The sequence below is a fragment of the Geospiza fortis genome, unplaced genomic scaffold (assembly GCF_000277835.1).
Source record: "Geospiza fortis unplaced genomic scaffold, GeoFor_1.0 scaffold78, whole genome shotgun sequence".
NCBI lineage: Eukaryota > Metazoa > Chordata > Aves > Passeriformes > Thraupidae > Geospiza > Geospiza fortis.
Genome location: NW_005054339.1, coordinates 2265180 through 2292809, shown reverse-complemented (window position 1 = coordinate 2292809; position 27630 = coordinate 2265180). Strand labels below are relative to the sequence as shown.

General features: G+C 44.8%; 1 protein-coding gene across 1 annotated transcript in view; it reads left to right on the top strand.

Moving 5' to 3' along the window:
- Window positions 1–27630, top strand: part of STAB1 (stabilin 1) — a 51378-nt gene that overhangs the window by 4037 nt on the left and 19711 nt on the right. Inside the window, exons 2-34 of the mRNA XM_031058235.1 lie at window positions 1602–1738; window positions 3188–3303; window positions 4394–4479; window positions 5508–5577; window positions 6382–6477; window positions 6920–7036; window positions 7776–7972; window positions 8162–8295; window positions 9953–10080; window positions 10297–10388; window positions 11311–11433; window positions 12875–13021; window positions 13604–13666; window positions 14262–14375; window positions 14764–14817; window positions 15626–15706; window positions 15993–16151; window positions 17049–17111; window positions 18433–18534; window positions 19469–19555; window positions 19875–19986; window positions 20486–20669; window positions 20854–20947; window positions 21833–21991; window positions 22848–22943; window positions 23311–23406; window positions 24006–24053; window positions 24918–25048; window positions 25428–25536; window positions 25764–25841; window positions 26201–26302; window positions 26778–26885; window positions 27364–27495. Of these exons, the coding sequence (XP_030914095.1) occupies window positions 1602–1738; window positions 3188–3303; window positions 4394–4479; window positions 5508–5577; window positions 6382–6477; window positions 6920–7036; window positions 7776–7972; window positions 8162–8295; window positions 9953–10080; window positions 10297–10388; window positions 11311–11433; window positions 12875–13021; window positions 13604–13666; window positions 14262–14375; window positions 14764–14817; window positions 15626–15706; window positions 15993–16151; window positions 17049–17111; window positions 18433–18534; window positions 19469–19555; window positions 19875–19986; window positions 20486–20669; window positions 20854–20947; window positions 21833–21991; window positions 22848–22943; window positions 23311–23406; window positions 24006–24053; window positions 24918–25048; window positions 25428–25536; window positions 25764–25841; window positions 26201–26302; window positions 26778–26885; window positions 27364–27495 (3615 nt within the window). The remainder of the gene's footprint in view (window positions 1–1601; window positions 1739–3187; window positions 3304–4393; window positions 4480–5507; window positions 5578–6381; window positions 6478–6919; window positions 7037–7775; window positions 7973–8161; window positions 8296–9952; window positions 10081–10296; window positions 10389–11310; window positions 11434–12874; window positions 13022–13603; window positions 13667–14261; window positions 14376–14763; window positions 14818–15625; window positions 15707–15992; window positions 16152–17048; window positions 17112–18432; window positions 18535–19468; window positions 19556–19874; window positions 19987–20485; window positions 20670–20853; window positions 20948–21832; window positions 21992–22847; window positions 22944–23310; window positions 23407–24005; window positions 24054–24917; window positions 25049–25427; window positions 25537–25763; window positions 25842–26200; window positions 26303–26777; window positions 26886–27363; window positions 27496–27630) is intronic.

The following is a 27630-nucleotide window of genomic DNA, read 5'->3' as shown; positions in this document are numbered from 1 at the left end:
GGGAACTGGAGGTTGCTGTATGGTAGGAAAGCCTCAGAAGCACAGCTAGAAGGTAATATCCATGGGAAGGGCAACCACAGCCACAGAAATAATTTCCTTCACCGGGCAGCATTCTTGCATGTATGGCTGCAGAAGGTAGATCCATAAACATGAGCAAAAGCTCAACAGCTCCAGTCAGAGTGAAAGAGTCAGGAAATATTCCAGGGATGTGTTTCTGTGGACTTGAGAGTTGAGGGTTATCTCTCAGGAGGTTTTCCTGACAGGGTCTGCTGCCTATCATCTGGGAGGGCCTTCCTGAGCTCTTGATAACTGATGGGAAGCCATGGGCTTCCTGCCTTGCCTTGAGGCAAATGTATGTATTTGGGCTTAAGTTCAGAGGAAGCAAAGCTGAGATTGCTGATGGGAATCCAAAACAAGGAGTTCTGGGGACAGGAGGGCTGCTGCATTAGCAGCATTGTTCAGGATTGGCTTCAAAATTCCAGATCAAGGCCTCTCCCAAAATTTGATATAATGTTTTTATTTTTAGAAAATACAATGCCTGTAGAAGCAGAGCTGAGATGAGCTCTGGGTTTTTTCCAGTCAATGACCTTCTGGGGCATACACAGCTCATGCTTCCCAGCTTTTCTCTGTCATCAGCAGTGGCAAATACAGTCTTTTTTCAAAATTACCAATGAGGTTTCCATGCAGTTGCTTGTTTCCAGAAGTTTAGAAATTCAAGGAAATGCTTTTGGAGCAAAATCACAAGTTTTAATGACAGGTTGGCGTGTGATGATGATCATTCACTCTTGAGGCTGTACTTTGTTATCTGTGTTTTAGTTGGAAAAACAAGGTTGTGCAGGGGTGGAGGAAAGCCCTGCGAGGAAAACCAAACCCCTAAAGTCATTCTGGTTGGGTGGAAGGACCTACTGATTTATTCACCAGCCATGTGGTATATCCAAGTGTCCTACCTGATCTTCATGCCAATGTTTATGGAGTCCTTCTCACCTGAGGTCAAAGCATCAAGGAGTTCAGAGAGGTGCAGAGCACCTTTCCTTTTCATCCACCTCCCTGTGCCTTCTCACAGGCAGTTGCCATGAGAAATATTTCTGTGAGCAGCTCCTGGCTCTGGGAAATAGACTGAACTAACACAGCCAGCTCTGCAGATCCAGGGAACAGCAATGAACTGGATTTTATCAGTGGCATGGAAAAGATAAATGCTGTGTTGCCTTTTAATTCAGTGTCTTCTGGCAAGAGTTATTAATTTAGGGGTTGTCCTCACACACCACTATCACATGCTTGTAAAAGATCAGCTGAAATTAGCAATGCAGAGTTGTGGTTATTTTAGAAATGGTTAGAAATTTTGCTGTGGGTCATAGGGGAAGGATAGGATAGCTGTGATCTGTCCTGTTGCTTCTAGCTGAGATCCAGTGGACCCAAGCATGCAGCACCTTGGCAGGAGGGTTTAGTCCATGGGAGAATGTGCTGCACTGGCCACTGCCCTCCCCAGTGATATCTAACTAATGGTGCAACTTGATAAAGATATTCCAAGATTGGCAAGATAAGTGCCTGGGATAACAATTTAATCTGGGGCCATTTCTGTGCTGTTTTTTTTTTTTTTTAAGTTAAAATCCATGCGATGTAATGTCAAGACGACGTTCACCTTGAATACAGCGTGTACTTCTTGTGCTGCAGTGCCTAAAATGTTGTGTCCAAGAGGCTGGTTAAGGACCACCCAAAGACCAGGGGTGAGGGACTGCAGGTAAGGCCTGTTTCCTAACTGTGTTATGCTTTTGGTGCAGCCCTTCTAGCAGGAAGCAGTGTGCTCTTCAGGAGAACACATACGTGGTTTTGAGCTGTAAAAGTCCCTGGAGTTCTGTTTCAGATGGGTTTATGGCCCCTATTATTGTTGCTTTTGTCTCTCTACAAATGCCATAGACTTTTGGCTGGGCAGGTTCTGTATACACAGAACAAATTAAATGACAATAACCTCTTAACTTGCCCCAAATAACCCGAGTTTGTTAATCCTGCTGTAGCAATTTAAACAGAGGTCTGTCTAGCATAAAAACCTGTTTCAGACCCAGAATTCCTTAGTGGCTTGTTAAGAAAAAAAATTAATGATAGTTCCCCTTGTATATCCTCCCAGCTTCCAGCAATAATCCTCTGAACTTTTAACCTTCCTATTTCACTTTATGACAATTGCTTGTTCATGTGTTCCTTGCTCATACTCTGTTGAGCTTGGCAGGTAGGAAAAGAATGAAGGAAAGCTGAATTTACTAGGAGGCTTTTGTAAAATGAAACACTATAGATTATTGTTTGTGTATGTATTCAGCAGAGAATGTTAACTGCTAATACAAAACCCCATTGTCTGCTCTTTCTCTGATTCTCTCAAAATACTTTAAAAATAGTGGTGACAGTTTTGCAGTTTATGGCAGTTTTTGCACACACACAGGAGTCAGATGAAGCCAAAGCAGCAATGCTATTAGACAATTTCCAAGTTCCTTTTGGGAAGGATGTGGTGCCAAAAATAAAATGAAGTGTAAGAATAATGTGAGTCTATGCAGCTTTTCTGAGTGTTATCTACTCTTGTGGTGGTTGTTGGACAGACCCAAGAATAGTTTTGTACTGTGTACGTGCAGAACAAGAGGCGCTGCCACCAAGGACTCACCCTGTGTGTAGAGGGGAGGGATGATGGGCTGAAAAGAAGATGCTTCCTTGGGGGATTTAAGGCATTTGTCTAAGATTTAATAGAGAATCTGTGAATAATATGGCTATTAAATCTAAATTTATAGCATCTTGATCTGGAGTCTTCAGTAAAAGACATAAAGGGATGAGTCCTGAAAAGAGATTTTGTTCTTTCAAACTTATTTTAGATGTGAAGTTGAATGCTGAGTCACTCTGGAAATCCTACCTTTTTTCCTGTGCTGTTTAACCCTTCAGCACCCAAAGTTTCATTCCTGATGCAAGATCCCGTCTCATGCCCAGTCCCAGACAGGTTTCTTCTAACCAATCTCTGAGGCTCAAATCAATGAGTCTCTTTAGAGAAGACATAACTGGAGTGAAACCTCTTGTGTGTCTGCATGGAACAGGGGATGAGGGCCCTGCCTTCCCTTCAGAGCTCAGGGCACTGCAGTGGGATTGCCTAGAAACCCTCCAGCGGGTCTGTGTTTGGTTTGAGGTATAATAATAATCTTGGATTATTCTTTTTAAGATACTCTGTCAAGTTAGGAGAAAATACCCTTTCCCTGCCAGGGTGCCATCGCGTGTGTCAGAAGGAAATTGAGGAGAGAAAATGCTGTCCAGGATTCTGGGGTACAGAGTGCTATGGTAAGTTTTGGGGTTTTTTACGACAACCTCCAGCTGTTGAACAGGTCAAACCAGTTTTAATAGGAGGCATTAAATATATACTGAGGTGATTATTTTTCATTATTCTTTGAACACTCACACAGTCTCCATTATTTGTCTGGGAGCATATCTGTCTGTTCAGCGCATAATCTCTTTGCTCCAGATGAGTTGAATCCCCTTACATTTAACACATAACATAACCTCCTGCGGTGGAACTTCCTTTTGTCTCTTCTATAAAAATAAACTTCTGGAAAGGGATGTTTTTGTTCCTCTTTGCAAAAGTTTCCAAAGGAAGAGGAAGATCTTTCTGATATCCCTCTTGTCTGCAGCGCGTGTGCCACGTGTGCTGCTCTATAGTCTGGAGTCAGTCAGCTGTTCAGCCACAGAAAATACTTAGCAATTCCAACCCAAGGTGAAAATAACAATCACAGAACTCCCACTCAGATTTATGCCAAGTAATGAGAATTTGTTTTGTCTTGTCTCAAAAATCCAAAATCAAGACCTACGAAGCTGAACATTTCTCACATGTTTGACTGACAGAATATGGAAAGGTCTCCTCCAGTTCTGCAGAAAATAGGAGACTGTTTGAGTGCTTGAGCCTGTTCTCATGCCAGCTTTGAATAAGGAACTATTCTGTGAGAAATCACAGATTTCAGAATTATCAGAAATAGTCCTCAGGATTTGGAGGTACTCCACTCTAAAGAAGTGGAGACCCTGTTTTTCTGGGCACACTTCCAGCTCTCCATGAAGTCAAGGAGAGCTGAAAATGCTCGGTGTCTTTGCAAAGCAGGCTCCTGTCTGTTCCTAGTTCCGGAACTGCCCTCACCTCTCAGTGCTGCTGGCAGCAGTGGCCCAACCTCAAAAAATGTTTCAGTGCCTTCGTTGAAAGTTAGTTGGGGCTTGTTGGGACTTTTCCTTAGACCTTTCACCTCTAGGCCAGTGTTAGGCATGCTGGATAATTTGCAGGTGAATTGGCCTTTGTTTTGTACAGCTGGAATACCTGGGGCAGGAGGAGATGGGAAGGTGTTGGTTGTTCAATTTAATCTCATCTGTCCTGTCTCTTACCTGCTAGAGTGTCCTGGTGGCTCTGAAAATCCCTGCAATGGCCACGGGAGGTGTTTGGATGGTATACAGCAGAATGGGACCTGCATCTGCAAGGTGAGGGCATGATTTTCTCTGAGGGTGATGTGCTTTGTCAGAGGGAGTTGTTTGTGTGTGTCTGTGCAGGAGCTCTGGGTGTAGGCTGCCCTTCTGCCTGGAAGGCATTTGCAGCTCCTCTCATCCCAGCATCAGTGTCTGTGGTTTTCCTGCAGCATTGCTGTTGTCAGCAACAGCACTAAAACACTGTTGGTGATGGTGTGGAGATGGGAAGAATCTCAAGGGTGAAATAAGGAAAGAATTGCATTAATTTAACCCCTGATCAGTTGAAATAATTGTATCTGTCTATGGCTGTAAGAAGCCCTGAGACACTTGGCTGTTAATGAGCTGTACCCAGGTAGGCAGAGGCTCCCTCTCTCAGGAAAAACAGGAGATATGAGAAAGAATTTAGGGCAGATATTTTTTTCTTTTTTCTTTACTACTCCAGACTTAGTACAACCTAAGTATAAACAATTGAATTGAGTTGAATTGAGCAGTGCTGCTAAAATGTATAGGGTAATGAATCAGTGTTAGACTTGAAACTTTCCCTGATGAACTGTGTATTTTTACAACACCCTTAATTAACAGCTCAAATCCTACCTCTTGGACTCGTGTTTGAGAAAAGTTGATTTTGGATTTAACTCAAAGACACCTTATATCAACTAAAATGTATGCTGAAAGTCCCTGAGCCCTGTAAATTCAGTGTAAAAAATCCCACTGGTATCAATGACCTCCAGATTCCTTTTTCAGAGAGATATCAAGATGCAGCTGGAACTTTCCTGTCTGTCTCTAATTAGGACATTATTTGCTCAGTGCCCAGCAGAGTTTCCTGGCATTTGCATGCCCTCTGTGTGTCAGCTTACACTGGAATCTCCTTTGCCACGGGGGCTGGTTAGTACTGGAGCATTGAGCAGATCAGTTTTCTTCACTGTCTTGCTTCAGATATCACAGAAAATCAAAAATGGGGAGAGACTTTAAACTATAATGGTGTGTGAAACAATAGAATGATACAGAAGAATAATACCTGACTCATTTTGGGGCCCTTCTAGGAGCAATACAGTGGCTATGGCTGCCAGAACTGCCGGGATGAAAATCGTTTTGGCCCAGACTGTCAGTCAGGTAAGAACAAGTCATTCAAGTGAAACCTCCACAAAAATAACTGAAAACAAGAAAGGAAGGAGGAGGAAGAGATTGAGTGAGGAAGGTGCTGGAAAGGGGGAAGGTGACAGAGAGCTGGCAGTGTTCAATAGCGGTGTCTGGGCATTTTGTCTTTGTGCCCTTCTGCACTGTCCCACTAAATAAATAATCCTCAGTATCTCACTCAAACAGTCATTTTTCCTGTTGTAAATCTCTCTCTCCCCCCTTACCCAGGCTGTCCCACTTTCCTCTTTCTTTCTAGCCAGGCCATTACCTACATCCCTAAAACAACCCACACTCGCTTCCCAACTGTTTTTCAGACTCCTATAACAGCTCCACTTGTCTCCCAGCTTTTTCCTTCCTTCCTCTATAAAAAAATGATTACACACTGTGCTGCCTCTCATGTATGGCACTTTGGGAAGTGAATTGTGGCAGTGCAGCCTGGTTGTTACAAGAGCCCTCTTTGTCTAGCTCCTGCTTCCTTGTGTCCACACAGATGAGATAGGTGTGATCTTGGAGGTTGTGCCCATGTGTTAAAACACACACTTGAAAAGCTGGTCTGGTCTTGCATTCGGGGCTGCTCTTACCTCATCTTCTTGAGTCCAGGACATGCAATTTACCCCCTCAAAGCTCTGACTGGCATGGTCATATTTTCAAAGGAGCTAGTGGATTATTGGTGGGAAATCAGGATGCCAAGTGCCAGGGCAGCTGGCCAGTGTGTTCCTGGAGCCCTGTGCATTGCCTGGCAGCCAAAGGGCTGAAGCTTTGTCTGTACTTCCCTTGCAGAGTGTGACTGTGTGCACGGGGAATGCAACAGCGGCGTCGCTGGGAACGGGAGCTGCACGTGCCATGGAGGCTACACAGGCCCCAGGTGTGACCAAGGTAAACACACTGGTACCTGCAGAGGGGCTGGGAGAGCAGCCCTATGGTATGGGCTTGGCTGTTCCTAAAGGGGCAGGGTGGCACTGAATAGGTTGGGAATGTAGAGGAAAGATGATTTGAGCATTGAAGATCAAGATAGAGGGAAGAGCTGGGGTCTACTCCCCGCTTTGTGACAGGGGTTAGGATGTACCATCTCTGTATGCCTCTGTTCTTTCTCTGGACACCAGCTAGATCTCTTCTCTCAGCCTTGGAGGGCCTGACTACCTAGGCTGCCAGGAACTTAGAGCTGCCTGCACTGCTCATATCCTCTGGCTTTTGTGCCAGCTTGGGGTCCTCGGAAACCATGTTTGCCTTTATTCCCAGATACTGTGTAAGGTGAATTATATCTCCTACCAGTGCCCTACATGCTCAAAGGGAAACTCTCTTTGCTGTGTGACTGCAGAGCTCCCCCTTTGCAAAGGTGTGACGTGCGAGGCCAACAGCGAGTGTGTGGTGAGGGACGGCACAGCCCTGTGTGACTGCAAGCTGGGCTACAGAAAACAGGGCAGCACTTGCCAAGGTGAGAAACTTCTCTGTCACCCTAAATGGTCCTGTTTGGAAAAATCCTGTCACACTGCTGTCTGCAGAGGGGTTTGGTTACTGTGAACACAATGCCCACTTCACTGCAGAGGTCAAAAACCCATTTTTTTCAGGAATACCCATAAGATTAAAGGCTAAGCTTTTGGCTCTCCTCTCACTTGGTCATAAAAGCAAAAAGTGAATTAAAGTTGCAAGTTCCATCCAGAACTCACTTATAATTATGCACTAAGTAGTGACAGCAGGATGTTGGTGAGTCTGAACCAGTTAAAATAATAAGGTGTGGAGTCCAAGGAGTTCTTCACTGATTTCAAATTTAAGGTTTTGAATTGGTTTCCTTAAAAGAACGTTGATAAGATGCATGTGATGAGCTAGCTATGGTAGATGTTTTCACTGGGTCTTTACAGGCTTTGCTGACCAAACTGCAGTTTCTGTATCCTCAGATATGATGCAAATTCAGAACCAATCCAAGCATCCTCTGTCACTCACACTTCTGTTACTGAAGCAACATGAAAAATGTGTCATCCAAATTCCTCAGAATAAAAACCCCCAAATGTCTGCTGTCTGGAATGATTTCATTTCCCTGTGAAATTTTAGAAGTTTAACAGTACAAATTCCTTATGCTCCATTCTTTCCATTCCTTGCAATGTGCTGTGCTGAATTAAGTGCTGTTTTGAAAACAGAAGTTTGGTTCTGCTCACCTCTAATATCTTTAATTGCAGCTCAGGATCCTTGTGCTCCTTCTCCATGTTCCCCCTTTGCTGTATGCAAAGTTCTTGGATCTCGTACATATGAATGTACCTGCAAAGAAGGATTTCAAGGAGATGGAAAGATTTGCCAGCCCATCAACCCTTGTGCTGACAGCAATGGAGGCTGCCCAGAAAACTCTACAACTTGTGTTTACAGACGTCCAGGAGAGGTAAGGGCAATAACAAACAAAATTGGCCAAGGGAGAAGATCTTCACATGAACTGATGAATGTGTTGGTCAAATCTGCTCTCCTCACCTGAGATTTTGCAAAGGGAAACCAGGCAGCTCTTTTGTAGGATAACTCACAGGGTAAAAGATGGTGAGTGCAGCTCTGTGATCACTGTGTTGCCTTCCCTTAGGCAACGTGTGTTTGCAAGCCTGGCATGAGTAGGAGACCTCCTTCATCCGAGTGTTCGGCATTTCCCAGCGACTGCCGGCAGTACTTCTGCGACGTGACCGCCACGTGTGAAATTAACTCCCAGGGGACTCCTAGGTAAGCCACTTTGAAAACTGCAAATGAAGGAGCTTATTCTGCAGCTAGAATGGAAACTTGGTTTGGATGAGCTGAATTTTGAAGAAATGGAGGGTGATCTCAGGAGTACAGGCCAGAGTCACCCTTTGAGAAGAACCTGTTTGTACCAAACCTACTGAAAGTAGAGTTTGACATCAGTCATTGTAAATTATTGCACATGGGTCACAAAATGCTTTAAATCTGCGGTGGCAAAGTCTTCTTTGATGTGAGCTGGAGGTGTAGCTCCCCAAGCTAGTGGTGGTAGAAGTTAATAATCAATCATTAAAAGGGAGATGTGTGGTTGTTTGCTCACATTTGCACATATTTGATAATGAGGAATAAGACTTTGTCTCTTCTCCCAGTTGGGTCTGTAAGCAATAAATAAATTAGAGTTGCAGAGTGACAGAGAAGGGGTAAGTTGGGTGAGGAAATACCAGGCCTCACATAGTCCTTTGGAGCAAAACACCTACCAGTTTGTACCCATTAGATGGAAAATATGGCTGGATAGAGGATCATTTTTGCATAATGGCTTCTCAAACACCAGAAAAAGCCTCCCTGAGAATTTTCAAGAAAAGGTAGAGTTTCTCTGAGACACTGAAGAGGGAAACAGCAATCCTATCTCCTTGATCTTTCCTTCTCCAATGCTGTTAAAACTATTAGCATCCACTTGCTCATTGTGTGCTCCAGGCCAAGACTGAAACACAGTGTCTTCCCTTTCTGAAGATGTGCTAGCACGGTGCAGGACACAGTGTTCAGTGCAGTCCCTGCCTTACAGATCTGTTCCCCAGCAGCTGGCACTGAGCCCTCTGAGGCTGGAGTGGAGTCAAATTCCTCCCCTGTGTCACATGTCTTTGCATGGCTGACACAGAAAGAGCAGAGCTGATACTTGGACAAAGCCCAAACGGGAAAAAACAGCTTTGGTAGTCTCTGAGTGATGACTGCAAACCCGTGTGAACCAGGACAGAGATTTTCACATGTAGATAAGCTTTTCTGGAAAAGTCATTAACCTGTTTGAGCCCCTCAGTGAGCTCCAGATGAACTGTAGCTACCTGGTGTGCTTGGGCTGGCTTCTCACTGCAGCCAAGGGGTCACACAGGAGCTGTTTGATAGATCATCACTTAGCCTGTGGGTTTTATGCATTACCTCAGATTTTTGGATGCTGAAATTACTACAGCTGACTAAATATCTAATTAAAAAGGTGTCAATAATTATATTGTGGCAATCTGTACTCTGAACTTTAGAGCAGACAATCCTTATGTTGTTTGTATCTGAGAAAGATACATTTCCATTCTCTTTGGGTAGATATACAAATTGGCTTTCCTGGCAGAAATGTGACTCTTTTTCCTGTCACTCAATTTAGGCAGAAGTTACTCAGCATCCCTGGAAGAGTTCAAGGCCAAGTTGGGTGGGGCCCTGAGCAACCTGGTCTAGTGGAAGATGTCCCTGCCCATGGCAGGGGGGTTGGAACTAGGTGATCTTTAAGGTTCCTTCCCACCCAAACCATCCTATGATTCTATGATGTGAGAACTGGGATTGTTCTTTCAAGTGTAGATACTGACATGTTGTTCTACTTGGCAATTGTTGAATGTGCTGCAAACTGGTTTACAATGGTTTGTTATGTTTCATCCTTGCCTCATAGCTGTGTGTGCAAAGAAGGGGAGATTGGAGATGGGAGAAGCTGCTATAAAGATCTCTTGGGTGAGATAAATCAGCAGAATTTGCGAGGAAGGTTTATAAGGAAGCTAAACGTCGCCAAGAAAATGTTTGGTAAATGCTTTTTTATTTTGCTTGGGGGATGGAGCAAGCTGGGGACAGGGTAGCAGTGCCAAACTCCCTCTGCTTCCTTGTAAATGAATACTTGTTGCTTGCACCAGGCTGATACTATGTAGATTGAATTGTGCTGTTAACAAGAGGAATATTTATTGCTGTGGTTAAACTAACCACAGTGTGCCTAACTACTTCACACTGCCCCTCTTTTTACAGCTTCTGGGTGCTCAACATTGCTGACTAAATATGGGCCATTCACAGTCTTTGTACCATCCCTTCTTCCCATTCTTGATAGAATGGAATTCAATGTAAGTTTTCTTGGTTTTAGCAAATTTTTGTCTTAAAGTTCCTTTCCTGCTTCAGCTCTGCAGCCTGTAAAAACTGATTGACACAAGAGAGGAACTTTGGCATGCACTATTTATAGAAATATCTCTTGGGAATACTTTTCATTGTCTGGTTAAGTTGTAGCCTTATAGAGGAGGTTACATCCCTCACATTATTTTTAAAAACTCTATTTCTTTCTTCAATACTGACAGAGGTTTTTTTGTTTGTTTTTAATGTCAGGAAAGTCACTCTTATGTATGACTGTTCTTAAAACTTAAAGTGGCTTTTTACTATCTGAGGGTGTGATTTTCTAAAGGGGCCAAGTATTACACCAAAGTATTGGAATCTCAAACTATGGTTAAAAATACTAACTTCTGGATCCATAGAAAATATATCAGGAAAGGCCCCCAAGTTACCTATTGACCTGTTCCTCCAAGGATCAGTTCTACCTAAATCAGTGTTGACTGAAGATTGTTCTAAAAAACAGCAGTGATGGTAAACCCAGAGAAGAAAGGAAGAAGCTAAATGTAATTTCAGCAGATTGGACCACCTGCATGGTCCAGCACAGGCAAAGATTGCACTTGGGGAACGTCAGCAAATTTTATAATCTGCAGCATGCAAGGATAATTTTTAATTTGTCCAAGTCCAATTGGTTTCTGTCCAGGGGATTCCTCTAAAGTCATTTGCAGGTTAATCAGTCTCCCTCTTGGATGTGCAGAAAAATGGGAGAGTTTTTGCCAGAGTGCTACTCCAGTGAATCAAAATGAAGAGGAATTGTCTCAGTCTTGTATGCTAAGAATTTCTCTGTGTGTATTAGCTGGGAGAAAGGTGGTGGGTGTTGTGGTAAATGAAGTTTTTGAAAGAACATGTCATTTTTCTTTTTTATGTGGGCTTTCCTCCCCAAAGGACACGGCTGCTGAGCAGTTGTGCAGAATGCACATTGTTCCTGGTCTGCACTTGATAGAAGACATGATAAAAGCCAAGACTATGTGGACCTTGTCAGGACATCAGCTGACATTCACTAGCCAGGTGAGGAACTCCTGAAGGCCTGGGGCACTGTTTTCACATAGGACAGGCTGGAGCTTGAGCATGGTCTCCTTGATGGGCTTTCTTCACCAGAAAACCTTTTTCTGTGATCAAAACAAGAAGCTCCTTTGTGTAGTCTAAAGCAAGGTGATTAAAGACCAGACACACCAAGCAACCACATCTCCTGTCTCACAGACAACCAAGAATCTGACATGTGAATGGTCTTTCCATGCTCTCTATATGCATAATGTTCCGGAGAAGAGACCTCTTCCCTACCCCATCAGCAGCTACAATATCCATGTGGCTGATGTGGAAGAGGCAACAAAGTCTCTCTTCAGACTGAATGCTCCCTTGGAGTTTGTGTGCTTGGACACAGACACATGATGAATATTTCCTCTCCTAGTTTCTCTTTTCCTCTCCATTATATTTTTCTTAGTCCTCCTAGCAAAGAAGTTTTCATTGTTGTGTTCTGACGTGGAAGGCTCTTTTTTCCTTTTCCAATTGACTCACATTTTCCAGTATCCACTGCTCTCTCTCTCCATCCTGGACCTTTCCTGCAAGCCCACAGGTGGCCAAGGGAGAGAGCCCTGTGTTTCCTCTCTGAGGATCCAGCCTTGGCCTTGAGGTCTAGGTCATAATACATCAAAAGGACAAAGCACTACTGGGAGCAGGGGAATCCGAACTAAATGTGTCAATGCTCCTTTAAAAATTCTTTCCTGTTTGTTTACTTAGGATCTTTTTGATCTGGGAAGTCTGCACTCCCCTTCCTTTGTTTCAGACTGAGTCCTCAGTGATATGAACTGAAGTTTAGGGCAGGGAGGAGCAATTCAAAATGCACATGGTAAAATGAAGGGCACAGGAAAGCACAGCTTAAATCAGGGCTGCAGCACCAAGGCTTGGATGCTTGCTTTGCAGGTTAACCTTGGGACACCCTCCCACACCAGGCTGCAGGGCATGGATCCATACAAAGTGGAGGGACCAGACACCTGCCTCGTAATTCAGTGAGCCTGACTGCTCTGGCTTTGTTATGCATACTCCCTGTAGGCACAATGAGCCAATAAAAGCTGCGGTCAAGGCTGTACTTCCAGGATTGCCTCCAAATCAGCTATGTGGTGGTCAGGGCATCCTTTTGTAATCCAGAGCTGTGATCAAGCACTGCTCACACTCAAACTTCATTCTGGAGCAGGGTGTCCCAGATGAGGTCATTTTTCTGTATTAAGACTTGAAAGTACCACTCGGGATCAAAATGTCACCCAAACTCAATAGGGTGGGGTGCTTGTCTTACACCCAGGCCATCCCTTACATTTATTTTTTCAAGAGTAACTCTGGCTGTGCCTTCCCCTTGCTGAGCCATAAGGACTGATTTATAGCTGTATCATGGTAACACAGATGTGCCACAAGTAAATAAATTTTTATTTTTATTTTTATTTTTATTATCACCCAGACATACATAAAATCTTTCCGGTATCAAGATCTGCCAGGGGAACTGTACAACATCTTGCAATCAAACCTCCCAGCAGCCAATGGCATCATACATATTGTCAACAGCCTCAGGAAAAAAACCACCCCTGACAACCTCAGAAACCCACAGGTACAGAAGCATTCATATTTATTTTCTTTTATGGAGCAGGAGAATGAACACTTTTTAAAAAGCAATTTTCATCATGAATCTTCCAAATCAGTGAGGTTTTGTTTTAAAGGGAAAAGGCTATTTATTTTGTTTTCATTTCCAATTAGGCCTGTTAGGTATTATTAAAATACCTTTAAAAGTAGCTAATAGTACTGCATAAGCCAGATAAAAATCTTGCAATGATGCTTTTACAGTGCTTGGATGAGAAAAGAACTCTACTTTCATGAATAAAATCAGCAAATGAGCTTTTCTGCTGCTGTATCTTACAGAATATGTATCTTACAGGACTAGTATTGAAAAGCATTTTTCACATAAAAATCAAACAAAGATTTTCTTTAATTGGTCTGTAGTGCATTTTGAAATTAATCAAAAAGTTGTCTGTGTGTTAAATGAGAACAAATAATCATTGGATTGTGCCCATCTCTTTGAGGATGATGGTCTCCTGTAGATCTTTACATGCAAACCACAAGCTTGGCATTCCAGTATGTGCTCAGGCCTGGCTTCAGCCCCAGCCATGTTTTTCCTCTTTGTATCTTCTTGCAGAAAACCATTGGTGAGATCCTTGCCTCAATGGAGATTTTCAGTAGATTTGAAACAATACTGGAGGTAAGCAAGTTTGTATCTGCCCAGGAAGCTGTGGTATTGCTGCTATACAAAGCCTTCTGCTGATTTGGGGGGATTTTTGAAAAGCATTTAAATACATCTCAGTGGTTCAGCTTTCCTTCTGGATATTTTATTCTGTGTTATTTTTGATTTTCATTGTCTTATTTTACCTAAGCAAATGTAATGGAAAATATTAGAGTTTTCACATTTGTAGGGGATCTGACACAAGCAGCAAGGGTACATGCCTCTTTCCCATCTTCCCCTTGTCCCTGCAGAGCTGTTTTCCAAAGCATGTTTAGTTCTTGACCACAGTTGAGTCTCTGTGTGTTTAAAGCATACAGGGAGCATTAGCCCAGAATTCCCTTGTTCATATTTGCTGCGCTCCCACCAGTGTCTTCCTTGTCCCAGCTGTGGTTTTGTGGCACTTACACTTCTGTTCTGTCATACACCTGTCCCTGGTGTCCAGTTGCCTCTTGCACATTTTACTTTACAACAGCTCTGCCTTTAGTGAGCTGTTTAATATTTCCTCTCACTTCTGCTGGACCCCCCTCAGTAATCCATGTTAGATCCATGATGAAATCTTCCGTTGCTTTTGCAGAACTGTGGCCTGCCTGCAATACTGGATGGACCAGGCCCCTTCACTGTGTTTGTACCCAGCAATGATGCTGTGGATAGGCTGAGAGATGGAAGGCTCATTTATCTTTTCACAGAGGTGGGAGCTCATAGTACTGTAAGACATCCTGTGCTGGCTGAGCTGCACTGGGCTGTGCTGGAATGACTTTGTGCAGTGGATCTGGTCATTGCTGAAAGTTGTTCTTCCTGGGGGTGGCTAAACCATGTCTTTGTTTCTGTAAGGCTCTAGGAGAGAAGTGGGGGCTGATGGAGCTTACAGGTTAGCCAGATTACTTAATTCTGGTGTTTGACTTTCATTCCTCACCCCAGCTTTGGGCAGGGGAAAATGAAGGAACTTACTCACCAAGTGAATTCACTGCTATAAGCACTGGCATTGTCAATCTCTGATTAGAAGAAAATGTAGTTGCCTCCTCTTCCTCCTGAGCATTGAAGGGGTGTCTATTTCTCGTATTCTCTTCTTTTCTTAGGGCATCAATAAGCTTCAGGAACTGGTGAAACATCACATCTACACTTCAGCAGCGGTAAGGCAGGCAGCTCTGACCCCAGACCTCCTTCAGACCAACCCCTTAGCAACTCTTTTGTCTGGCATAGAGGTCACAGTGTTGATGACTTCAGTTGCTGCTTCTTGGGCTTCCCCCGGAGGAGCAGAGATGTGACTCTGCAGGATCTGATGAGGCAAATGTTTGCCATGAAATGAGTTGCCAAAAGGGACAGCTGTGCTCTCTCTCCATGAAGGAACTCCGAGTTTTCTGGAGTGTTGGTGCTCCCTAGTTGGATGGCCTTTACAATGAAAATATTGTCCAGCAGATTTTGCTGCAGGACACAAAAATAAGAATTGTCCTCATTCTCAGAACTCTCTACTCAAATAATTACATTTTTAAGTACAGAAGCTGGAATTTACTTTTTTTTTCTGCCTTAGAGCTTATTTTTTCAGTCAAAATATGTTCTCTATTATGCTTCTGGCTGAACTTTCGTTGTTTATTGAATATATCCTAGAAAAAACCATTATTAGTCTGACCCTACTTGCAGCTGTATTAGCAAGAGACTGCTAGTGGGACTTGATTTCAGTAGTGCTGGACAGTTACCTAAACAAGGAATGAAAACCAAGGCAGCTGCTGTGTTTGTGGTTCTGCAAACAGTTCACACAAAGTCCTGGATTACCCTCTGACCCATTGCTTGTTTTTATGGTATTTCATGAAATGTAAACGTGAAGTCCCCTTCAGAAGTTTCTCAAGTGGCAGGAATCATGGAAGGATTCTGTAAGCTACACTGAAATGACCCTTTTCATGGTCATTTTTCATGGTACCACCCCCTTGTGTTTTATTTCAGGTGACTGTAGAGCAACTGATAATGATGCCACACATTGTTACAATGGCTAACCAGATACTTACCATCAACATTAGTGCAGATGTAAGTGTGAATCAAAACCCTCTGAGGCAAACCCTTCCGTGCTAGGAGAAAGTCTGGACGTGGTTGTGAACAATGTGTTTTCAGCCAATCTCTGCTTCCTCCTCTGCTTAAAAACCTAGAGTTAAATGAGATAATTGAATTATTTTGCTTCTTATTCAATCTGTGACTTGACTAGGAGTCTTGACCATTTGTGTGGTTGCCCTTGATGCTGTGAATCATCTGTTTCCCACATTGGCTTTGTGTAGTTGATCCTGTCTAACGGGCTAAAATTGTGTTTCTGCATCAGGGAAGAATTCTGATGGATGAATCAGGGATCCCCTTAAAAATGCGAAACATTGTGGCTTCAAATGGTATTATTCATACTTTGGATGGCATCTTCATCCCCCCTTCAATCATTCCCATTTTGCCTCACAGATGCAATGAAGAGCAACATAAGATTGTGATGGTAAGTCAGCTCCTCCACTTTTCATGCTCAAGCACAGCTGGTGCTTGCTGTGCACCCCACACTCACCGGGAGGGCCAAAAGCAGGCTGTGTAAACTGCATTTGGGGAAAGGTGGTCTGTCTGAGAGTTCCCCTGGTGTGAACTTTGGCAGCACTGTCAGCATTTCTTCTGCTTGCACTTGGCACTGCTTTCCTGCTAATCAGCAAATGTTTATTGTAGGTTGTTGCTCTTTCCATGCCCCCATCCTACCTTGGATTCCAAAATACATTTGCCTTTTCCTTTATATGATCTTCTTCCCACTAGAGTTGCTAACTCAGCTGACAGTGCTTTGTTCCCACCTCTGTCCCACTGGTGTCCTGTAGCCTGGACAGGAAGCAGACATTCAGCAGCAGGACCTACAAATGCTGTGCAGTATTCTCACACAAAGCATTTCATACACCTTAGCTGAGGGGCTTGCTCCCCAGTTTGATCATTGGTAGGTTACTGAGGAAAGAAGATGACTCTGAATTTGGGTTTGGAGAGACACAGTGAATCCCAAGGGGCCACAGTGCCCACATAACTTGCTGATTCAGTGAGGCTTGCTGCTTGGATTCCCAAAGTTGCTTGGATTCCCAAAGATTTCCAGCCTATCAGGATGCCTGGCAGAGAAACTCAGAGAGTGCAGACAGACCCAGCTCCAGGCAGATGCAAGCATCTGCTTGAGACACATAAGAGATTTCATTTAAGTGATAAACTTGGCTCATTTCAGAGCATGGAAACTAATAGTAGTTAAATATTTCAGATAGATGTTGTGAGGTTTTGGATATATGTACTGGGAACAGTAGCTCTGTAGCATTCTTGGCATGGGGAAGGGTTTCATTTGAGAAGATTACATTTTTGCCTCTTCTTTTCTTAACAGGGCACTTGTGTGGATTGTGAGGCCCTCAACAACAGCATTTGCCCACCTGGCAGCAAGGAAATGGTAAATATTTGTAGTTATTTCTGTAATTTCTTTGCATAATAACAAACAGGCACACTGTCACTTTCTAACTCAAGCCACTTTCAAATAAATGGGGAGCAGGAAAGGCAGCCAGCAGAGAGGCTTGTTTGGGGGTATGTATCCAAGCTTTGTGATCCCAGATTCTTGCCCACTCACTGCTCTGTGCACTCTCCTATTCTGGAGTCTGCTTGCTGAATCAATGTGGAGCATGGTGAGAAATTCTGGTCTAAATGAACTTGTAGACTTGCAGCTTTTATCACTTCTACTCTGCCTCAGGCAGAGCTTTCCTGCCCACATGCAAGGTTTGCCAGCTGCTCCAGAGTCTCAGAAGCAAACCTGATTCCACAAGTACCATCCAGTACTGCCTCTGCCTATATCACAGCCAGAGAATCACAACAACCTTTCTGCTCTGCAGAGGGTGAGAAACAGTTTGTTCCTGGCCTGTGTTCCCTGTTGATTCAGAGAGGAGCAGAGCTAGCTGAAGGTGGAGGAAGGAGGAGTGCTGCTGTTTGAGTTATCCTGTGCTGAGGTTAGCAGAACAGCAAGTTCCAGGAAATGGCAATGTGAAGGCCAGACCCAAGATGTTGTTTGTGAAAGCCAGAGAGGTGTTCACCACTCTTAAACTCTTGAGCGTCCTCTGAGAGGTCTGACTTTCAGAAGAACTTCCTAATGCTGTCTCAGCATGGATGTCTGAAGCAGAGATCTGCAAAATCACCAGCTGCTCATTTTCCTCTCTGACTGAGGCTGGCAAAGTCAGAATCACCTGGGGCCCAGTTCTACCTGTGCCCAACTCCAAGACAGGTCACTGAGAATTGTTCCAATATTACTTGCAACCCTTCCTCTTATATCTTCCTGTCTTCATTTCACCTTTGTCTTTTTCCTTCCCTCCCTCACTGTCTAATTCTTTCCTTAGTCCTTCTATTCCCCACTCTCCCTCCCTCCTCCCCTATCCCCCTCCTCTCTCTTTCCTCCCCTCTTTCTTACCCTCTGTTTCTCCTCCCTGCTGCCCTTATCTCCCCTTGTGTCCTCTCCCTCCCTTCCTTCCCCTGTGCTTGCTCTCTCCCTTATCACAAGTACTATTGTTAGAACTAAAGGGCAGCACCTTGGCTCAGGCTTGGGGACTCTTGGGAACAGGAGGAGGCCACCGTGTGCCTTGGTCCATCCTAGGCCTGCCACAAGTGTGTGCTGCTCACTTTGGCTCCTCAGTGAACTTCCCCAGCTCAGAGATAGGCACAGCTGCTCTCTGCAGCAAAGAGAGCCAAAGGGAAGGTGACAGTGCTGGTGGCTTGTTTTATTTGTGCAGGAACCAACGCTGTCCCCCAAGGAATGTGTTTACATCCATGATCCACAAGGCCTGAATGTCCTGAAGAAGGGGTGTGCCAGGTACTGCAATCAAACCATCACGGTGAGTGGGATGGAGGAACACATTCCCTCTGGGAGAGCTCAGCTCTGCCCTTTCTCATTCACCAGGAGCAGCTCTGACTCTGAGTCAGGGGGCTGGATGGGAGCAGAAGGAAAGCTGTCCCCAGGACATCACATAAACGAGCTACCTGCTTTTTGTCCAGGAGAATGAGCTACCTGCTTTTGTCCTACTGCAGCTGTTAGAAGGCAGCTCAGTTAAACCTGAGTGCAACAAATAAATAAAATAAGGCATCCCTGTGACCTGCCAAGCTGTAGGAAGCCATGATTGTGTAGTGTTAACTGGAGTTTGCCAGCTTTAGCATTTCTCCCAGAGGAAGCTGAGCACAGAGAAAGTGCTATAAGCTGTGAAGTGATTGCATCCTGTTTATGAACCACTGTCAGATGGTTCAGGAAAGTCTCTCTTAGTGAATTTATGGACCTCATGCTTGTGTGCAGCTCCTGAGCTCTCACAGTGCCAACTGTAAGTAATGATTTGTGGGTGTTTCATTAAATACTGCTGATTGTTTGTATTATGATTGTTCTTCCTTTGGTCAGTCATGACAAGGCCTGCAACCCAGGACTGCTACATCCCTCCACAGGAATGCAGTTCTGGGCAAGGATAAAGTAAAAGTGAGTGGGCCAGTGCTATTAAAGACTTAAAAGTTCATAAAAAACATGCGTCCCCTGTGTTGAAGTCACAGAGTAAGCAGAAAATAATGATTAGTTCTGAGAAGAATTGGCTGTGAGCAGGAACAGGGTCATTGTTGAAAAATAATTTAGGTGCAGGAGCTCCTAAGAAACACAGATGCTAAATACAACATTCTGTTTCCCTTCACGGCAGAGACAAGGACCAGAATTTGAGAATTATGAGCACAGGAGTACTCCAGGAAATTCTTGTTAAGTCATGTCATACTTTATCAATTTTGCTCTTTTTTCAGAAACCTGGATGCTGCAAAGGGTTCTTTGGTCCAGACTGCATGCCATGCCCTGGGGGATTTTCCAGCCCGTGCTACGGCAGGGGAAATGTAAGTATGGAGGAACCTTCTGCATTGCAACAAGCAGGTGCGTCAGTGTAGTTTGAGATAACTACAATTCAGAGTTTGTGCTCCAGGGATAAGCCCACAGAGATGGTAACAGAAGATCCAGGGAGAATGGCACATATTTAGTGAGAATTATGTCATGGCTGTTGGGCACAGCTCTGGCTGTGTGGGAGCTTGTATTACTACCACCACTCTTCAAAGTCCTGTTTGTTACTGTGTGTATCAAAGTACCTTTGATGGATATTAATGCCTTGGCATTTCTCTGAGTTTCAATCACTTTGGTTTTTTCTTGTTTTCCTTCCAGTGCAGCGATGGCATTCAAGGGAATGGCAACTGTCTCTGCTTTGAAGGTTTCAAAGGCACAGCCTGCCACATCTGTGCAAACCCAAACAAGCACGGCGAGAACTGTGATGAAGGTTAGTATCTCTGATGGAGAGACTAAAGGAAAATTTAGAACAAAGATAATGGTGAAAATTCATGTATATTAGATTCCATTCTGGCAAGACCAGCATCATGAAAGAAGTGACAAAAATGTCATCATGTGTGTCCGTTCAAACAACAGTGGAGAAAACATGTTTGATATGACAGTGGTGATGTTTGGGAAACACCAATCTAATGTAGATCTCTTCTGTTAGGAAACAAAAGACAATTGACAATGACCTTGAGCTTGATAGCCTAAATTTGAGTCTGTTCTTACAGCCTATAGAAAACATGGACCCAGGCAGTCGCAGGATCTGTTCCCTGCCCAGGCTTAATTTGTGATGGATGTCTCTCAGGAGACATCCCTCTGTCAAAAAATAATAATGGAATTATTATTTGGTGTCACAAGAGGTTGTGAAGGAAAGCTGGAAATCTACAACTGTGGTGGATTCTGGACTTTCTGTACTCATTGATCTTATTGCATGTCCTTGACAGATTGTGGCTGTGTCCATGGTGTCTGTGACAACAGGCCTGGCAGTGGGGGGGTGTGTCAGTCCTGGTCCTGCAAGGAAGGCTACACTGGGAAATTCTGTGACAAGACCTCCAGGAACTGTGGCCCCAGTGGGCTGTCCCAGTACTGCCACCAGCACGCTGTCTGCAGCCTCAATGACACAGCAAGGTCAGTCTCTGTGGCACGTTCAGGGCACATTGCCATTGCACAGGGCTGCCACCCCTGTGGCTGTGTGTGCCTGTGTGCTTGGTGCACAGCATGCTTTGAGTGACTCAGCCAGCCTGCTAGTCATAAATCTTGCTTGCTTGAGGGACTGCTCTACCTGTGTCCCGTTTGTGTTTATACTTTTAAGGTGCATCTGCATGGATGGATATGAAGGGGATGGGTTTTCCTGCCAGCCCATTGACCTGTGCAGTCAGCCAGAACGGGGAGGCTGCTCACAGAATGTAAGTGGGGTCAGACTGTGAAGAGTGGAGAGGCAGCTGCTCTCAATCAGAACAAGGATCCAGGGCTCCTGGGACTGTTACACATTTTGTGTGCTAATTTTTCCTGTGTGTCAGATGAGGTGGAATAACAAGCGCCTTGCATAGTCATTGTAAAGATGTCAATCATTTGGGCTGGTACCAAAATGTGACACTCCAAGGATAGTTTGGCTGGTTCACACCAGACATTTTATCAGCCACACAGATTAGCTGTACAGATAATTTTTGATTTGCAATGATATTCCCCTCAAGCTCCTCTAACATGTGTTACTTTCTCTGTAGCTTAACTGTGAGATCCAACACGTATTCCCAGTAACCATCAACACTACATTTGTATCCATGTGGTGCTTCATGCTGGAAATTACTGCCAAATGGTCAGCCTCATCATAAATTAGACCCTTCAGTCAGAGGAAGACATTGGACCATATATAAGAGAGTAGGATGGCACTAGGTACAAAGTAGGTCTTTTCCTGAGGGAGATCTGCCATCTATCATTGATTCCATCCCAGACATCCAGGCAGGAGATTGTGGTCCCCCTCTTCAGGGAATACTTATTGTGTAATGGAAGAGCTTTACATGATGATAATGAATGCCCTGCAAGTTCTGAGCCACCTTAGACACAAGCGTCTACCTGTCTGAAAACACAAAATGTTTCCAGAATCACTTTATAATGAAGTTTTCTATGACTGTTCTGGAGAAGATGCTTCCACCCCCAGTTCCCAGTGCTGGAATCTGAGTCAGTCCATCAGAAATTCTCCACAGTGTGAGGAAGGAGATTTGTTGCTGTATTTTCATTGCATTCTCTCCCTTCTGCTGGGTGTAATTCCTTCTCTGTCCCTTCTCCTGAAGGCCCTGTGCACCAGTACAGGCCCTGGCACTGCCACCTGCCAGTGCAATGTGGGCTGGACAGGGGATGGCAAGGCCTGTGTGCCCATAGACAACTGCATGCTGGAGAGCAGAGGGAGCTGCCACCTCAACGCCGACTGCGTCTACACCGGGCCTGGGCAGGTATGAGCAAAGCTGAGCAGCCTGGTGCTGGGGCTAACCCTCCCTCAGCTGCTCTCAGGTGGCCTCAGGCTACCAGAGGTAAAGATTGGGCTGGCCAGCAGCCAAGCTTGCTTGTCCACTGCCAGAAACACCAGCTGCAGCATCACAGTGCCCTTGCATGTCAGGTGCACTAGTGTGCTCAGGACTGCTGCTCGACTCCGGGACTTGTGCAGCAAAGGGACAGGACTGCACCCTGTAACACAGCTTGACCTAAGGCAGCAGCTGCTGCATGCCCCTGTCCCAGACCACAGCACTGAAGAGCCTGTGCAGCTGTTCAGACAGTCTGTGCAGGGAGCTGGGCCAAGAGCAGTGCATGTTGAGGGAGGAGGAGGAAGGTGCACGTGAGAGGAGACTTCTGAGGATGCTGCTTCTCCCCAATGAGCATGGGGAGCATTGCACCAGGTGCTGGAAAAGGGTACAAAAGCTGAAGCAGATTTTAGTGATGTGGGATGTGCAAGTCCTCTCCTAGATATCTTCAAAGCAAGAAGCTTTGAAATTAACTCCTCTTTCTGCCATTCACAAAGTCTGTGCCATTCCCTAAAAACATGGAAATAAAGGAGGAAAGCATCATCTTCAAGTGACATCCACAGCCAAGCAATGCAGGGGATCAATGTGCTTGAGTAGCCAGACAGCTTTTGTGCTGTGATAGAGGATGATGCTCTGCTAAGGAAACAACTCCACATTTCCAGGTCCTGAGAGACCAGGAGGAAAGCTTGGTGAAATAAATTAAGGATAAATTTTGCTGCCTTAGACATTTTGTGGATGGTACATGAGGATGCTCTGTTAAGTCTATAAAACTGAAATATCTTTCTTGCAGAGCAAGTGTGTCTGCAAGAAGGGTTATGCTGGCGATGGCCACAGCTGTGATGCCATCAACCCGTGCCTCATGGACAATGGTGGCTGCCATGACCTGGTGAGTAGTTAAAGAGCTGTCCTCAGGCTGGCATGGCAGGGCAGGCTCACCTGCTCACTCACAGGTTTTGCAGCAGCCATGGCATCGAGAGAATTGCCAAGGTTTAAGTTTTGTCATCTTACTGGCCTGCACCGATGTGGTCCAAAGATGGATCCTCTGATTTTTGTGGGTTCACACGACCAAAGCAATCACCCAGGCTTGGCTGCATGAGGGGAACACTCCACCATAAAGGCAGCAGGGAGAAGGAGTCTGTGTGTGCTACTCTAGCCCAGCCTTTGGAAGGCCAGAATTCAATTCTGAGATAGGTATAACACTACATAACCTGTGTTTGCTCTCTAATTTCTTCTCCCTTTCCTTGTATTTGCAGGCTACGTGTGTACCTCTTGGTGGAGGAGAGAGATCCTGTGTTTGCTCTGAAGGCTACTTTGGGGATGGCATGACATGCTATGGGGACATTCTAAAAGTTAGTGAACAGCAAATGTCTGAGCCTTTTTGAGGCTGGAGAGAACTGGCTCTGCTCTCTCTTTGCTTTTCCCTGTTACCTGAGTTGACTCCTACCAGCATCAGCGTGAAGCCCAAGTGTATTCCAAGGCCATAGGCACAGAACTGATGCCAGGACTAATTACTGCCAGTGAAAGCATAATTTCTAAGCTGCCTCACCCCTGTGCAGGCAGCACCTGTCCTGTGCAATAAGTCATCTTTCCTTCCTTGTTAGCAAAGTTTTTCAGGTCAGAGCTGTCAGGCCTATTTTTTGTCTTTAGAGATATCAAGGACCATTGTGGATTCAATCTTTTGTACCTGATACACATTAACTCATTGCAGATGAGTTGAAAAGAGTTTGTTTATTTGGAAATATCTATTTTAATGGCTGAAGTTTGGTTTTAGAAGTGCCCATCTTTCCTCACAATACATGGTGCCTGTAGTGGTTGTGAAGTGAGAAGAATGTTGAAGTCATTGGTGCCAGATTTGATATTGCAAAGGGCTCCTTTCCTCACCCCGAGTCCCCCAGCCCTGTACCCTGTGCTCAGCAGAGGTAACTCTTCTGTTGTTTCTATTTGAAAGGAGCTGGCCAGGAATTCCCACTTTGTAGGCTTCTACAACTGGGTTAAGGTAAGAGAAACCACAGGAGACCCACATGGGTAAGTTCTGTAGAAGTGAAGTCTGTGAATGAATCTGTTAGAGGACAAGCAATTCCATTTATCTTTTTCTTTAGAGAAAACAAAGCAAAGCAAATGAGAAATGGTTACAGAACAGGCATGTAGGAAAGCTGGGAGTTTGTGTTAGAATGAGAGTCATGAGTGTGTCTTGGGGGCTTTGTATCTCTCACAGGAGGAAGCTGGGGCTGTGTTACACCTATTTTAATGGTTGTACGACCTGTAACTCCTGGCCATGAAAAAACAGCACGGAAGGGAAAGAAGGGGCAGCATTATAACACTATCTTTCAGAAGATCACCCTTTGGGACATTAGACTGCATGTTTGTTCCTTTTCTCATTGTTGCCTCCCTGCCTCTAGTGTGGGAAGAAGAGAGACCCTCCAGAGACTGCACTAAGTCTGTGGAAACTCACTATGGTGGACAGCCTCTAACGTGAGCTTTAGCTCACCTGACCTGCTGCACACAAAATTGCTTTTGCCAGCAGTTATCTTGGTCCCTCCCCCAGGACTGATGTTGGGCATTCAAAAAGGATTTATGGATATGATTGAACATGTTTGAAGGAATTGGGAAGGTAGAGCTTAAAGCAGCAGGTTTTCCCTTGGCAATGAGGTGTCAGCTGTTTTGGTTAAACTTCCTGTGGCATTCATTGCTTGCCATGCCCAGGAGAGGCAGGAGATCCTGCTGTGTTGCTGAGCACCTGCCCTGTTCCTCCACATCCCTTTCACATTGCTGCAAGGGTGGGATAGCTGCTGGGGTAGTTTGCACTATAGACGTGGCAGTGGAGTGTCTTATTTGTTCATTTTTCTGCTTTGGACAACAGAAATCTCTCTTCAGCATCCCAGCAGGAGCCAATGTTACTGTCCTGGTACCATCAGAGGCAGCTATCAAGAACTTGAGCAATGCTGACAAAGATTTCTGGTTGACCCCTTACATGCTGCCGTTTTTAGTCAGGTATGAGGAGCCTCCTGCCTTTGCTTTACTGGGCCAAACAACAGTAACAGAGCCATGAAATGGATTCTTTCCTGTGCATGACCAATGAGGACATATCTTGAGATAAATATAGAAGCAAATTTAAATATCTAGCAGGCAAAAAATTAAGCAGGCATTTAAAACATAACACACCACAGATCATGGGAAGTGGGTTTAGTTTTCATGTATTTACAGAGAGACTTTCCCAGTCAGAGGGCATCAGAACAATTCTCTCCATTGTTCTCTCCACATGCTAAAGTACTTCCTGTGAGAGATGTGAATGTTGGGTGGCATGGTCTTATCTCCCTGTCATTACCAGCACTTCCCTAATCTTTTCTTTATCTGATTTTGTTCCCCACAGAGCCCACTTCCTTGAAGGTGTCTTCACTGCTGAAAAGCTCAAAAAGTACGGGCCAGAATTACCCACTCTCAACCCACAGACCAGATGGCAAATAAACACCACGAGTGGCGTAAGGCTTTCTTACATAAGGCTCCTGTACCAATCCCAAATTTAACTGCTGAGGGGCTGCTGTTCCTAATGGGGAGCCTGGGTGGGACACTGGTGCCCTCAAATGCAGGCATCTTTCACCAACTGTACCTAGATTAACCATGAGCAGCCTTGAATGAACAATGTATTTGTTTTGAACTTGCTTGGCACTTCCTGACCCTTTTCCTTCTCCCTCTGGTTCTTGTGCAGGTATTGACCATCCAGAATGCAACTGTAGTTGTCAGTGACATCCCTGCCAGCAATGGCATCATCCATGTCCTCAGCAAGGTATGTCAGTACCTGTGGCACTGGGAAATGCTGCAGTTGTAGCAGCAGGGTTGTGTAGCAGCTTCTGTTACAGGGCCAAGGAGGAACACGTCTGGATGGTTAGGAAGGGATATAAAGGCGAAATATATGAGGTTATCACAAGGTTCTGACTGATGTTTCCTGTGCAGCAGTGTTCAATGTTTAAAGCATTTGTCTCCAGGAGCAGTGGGAGGAGAGTTCCCCTTCTCTTGGCTGATAGAAGAGATCAGGCTATTGCAGGACTGTGTAAAATGAGGCCTTTTAATTGCCTTTCTTGCAAACGGGGCAGAAGTCCAGTGAGATTCCCCTCAGCCCCTTGCTCAGCCTTGCTCTTTTGGCAGGTTTTGTTGCCGTCCCCAGCAGATATCCCCCCGAGCCCTCCTGGTCTGCAGGAGCAGCTCAGCACTGTGGCCTCCTTCAGCACATTCCAGGAGTTGCTAGAGGTAAGCACTAGAGGTGAGCACAGCTGTCACTGTCACAGCAGTCTTTGGAGCAAATGCCACCTCACCCTGTACTGTGGAACCTAAATTTGGGCTGCCTGGTAAGGAAGGGAGATTGTGTGTCCTGCATGAGGGGTCTTCTAGGAAAGCTTTTGAGCAGCCAGAGTTGCATAATTACACTTAGATCTCTAGATCAATGACATGTGTTACAGTGGAAGGTGACCTGTCTACTGCAGGTGCTCTGATGCCTGTACAAGGCAGAGAAAACCAGAATAAAGAGAAGGTTTTTTTATAGCTGGGAAGCTGCTCTTATGTCAACCAGGACAAGGAGCAAGCAACCAGACGTGCATGGCTGAGTAGAAGTTGTCTATCCCATTTTCAAGCTTTTCCTCTTGCCTTTGTGATTGATCTCATGTGTGGTTTGGGTTTCAGTGAGTACAAGGGTAATTGCTAATGTTACTGTTTGGACATTTTGTAGGAGTACCAGCTCATTGGGAAAGTTGAATCCTCTGAACAATACACAATTTTTGTTCCTGGAAATAACTCCATTGAGGAGTACTGCCGTGCTGCCAATGTGACCCAGCTGGTGAGATCACTGCTTGCAGTTTGAGTATGTGTTGTGGTGGGTGCAGGGGCAGGTACACTGCCAAACAAGGTCAGGGATTTCAGCATGCAGAGGAGATGAATATCTGATGCTAAAATCTGGGAGTAATGTGGCAGAGAAATGAGAGGATTTCCAGGGGTGTTGCAGTGGGACCTGAAAAGAATATTTGGACCCTAAGGGCAGAGTAAATTAGTATGTAGATAGATGGCACAACATCTTACACTTCCTGGCTGGCTGTGGCAATTTTCAGACTTCTGAAAGATTCCAAAAAACATTAATGGGTTCATCAAGTATCAGAATCATTAGGTGTGATAGGTCATCTGTGACAGAAAGTTACTAGGCTCTGTGGGCTTAATTAGCCATTACAGGTGCTTAGGAACATTTCTTATACCATACCTCTGACTGAATTGTAGTCTATGAAGTCAAAAGGCTCCAAACATTTGTATTTTTGTGGATTTAGGACAATGAAACAGTGCAGTACCACATTATTCTGGGAGAGAAGCTCTTGCCTGCTGACTTGAGAAGTGGAGTTCATAAGAACAGCATGCTAGGGCTCTCCTACTGGCTGATGTTTTACCAAAACAGCACTCAGGTAAGGGAGGCAGGCTGTTCTGAATTGACCCATCACTTCCTAAGGCTGGTGACCCAGTACTCCCATTTCTCTTTTGCATACCCCCACAAGTTTACTGCTGGACTGTCTTGGAGCTGCTGAGCAATCCATGCAGAA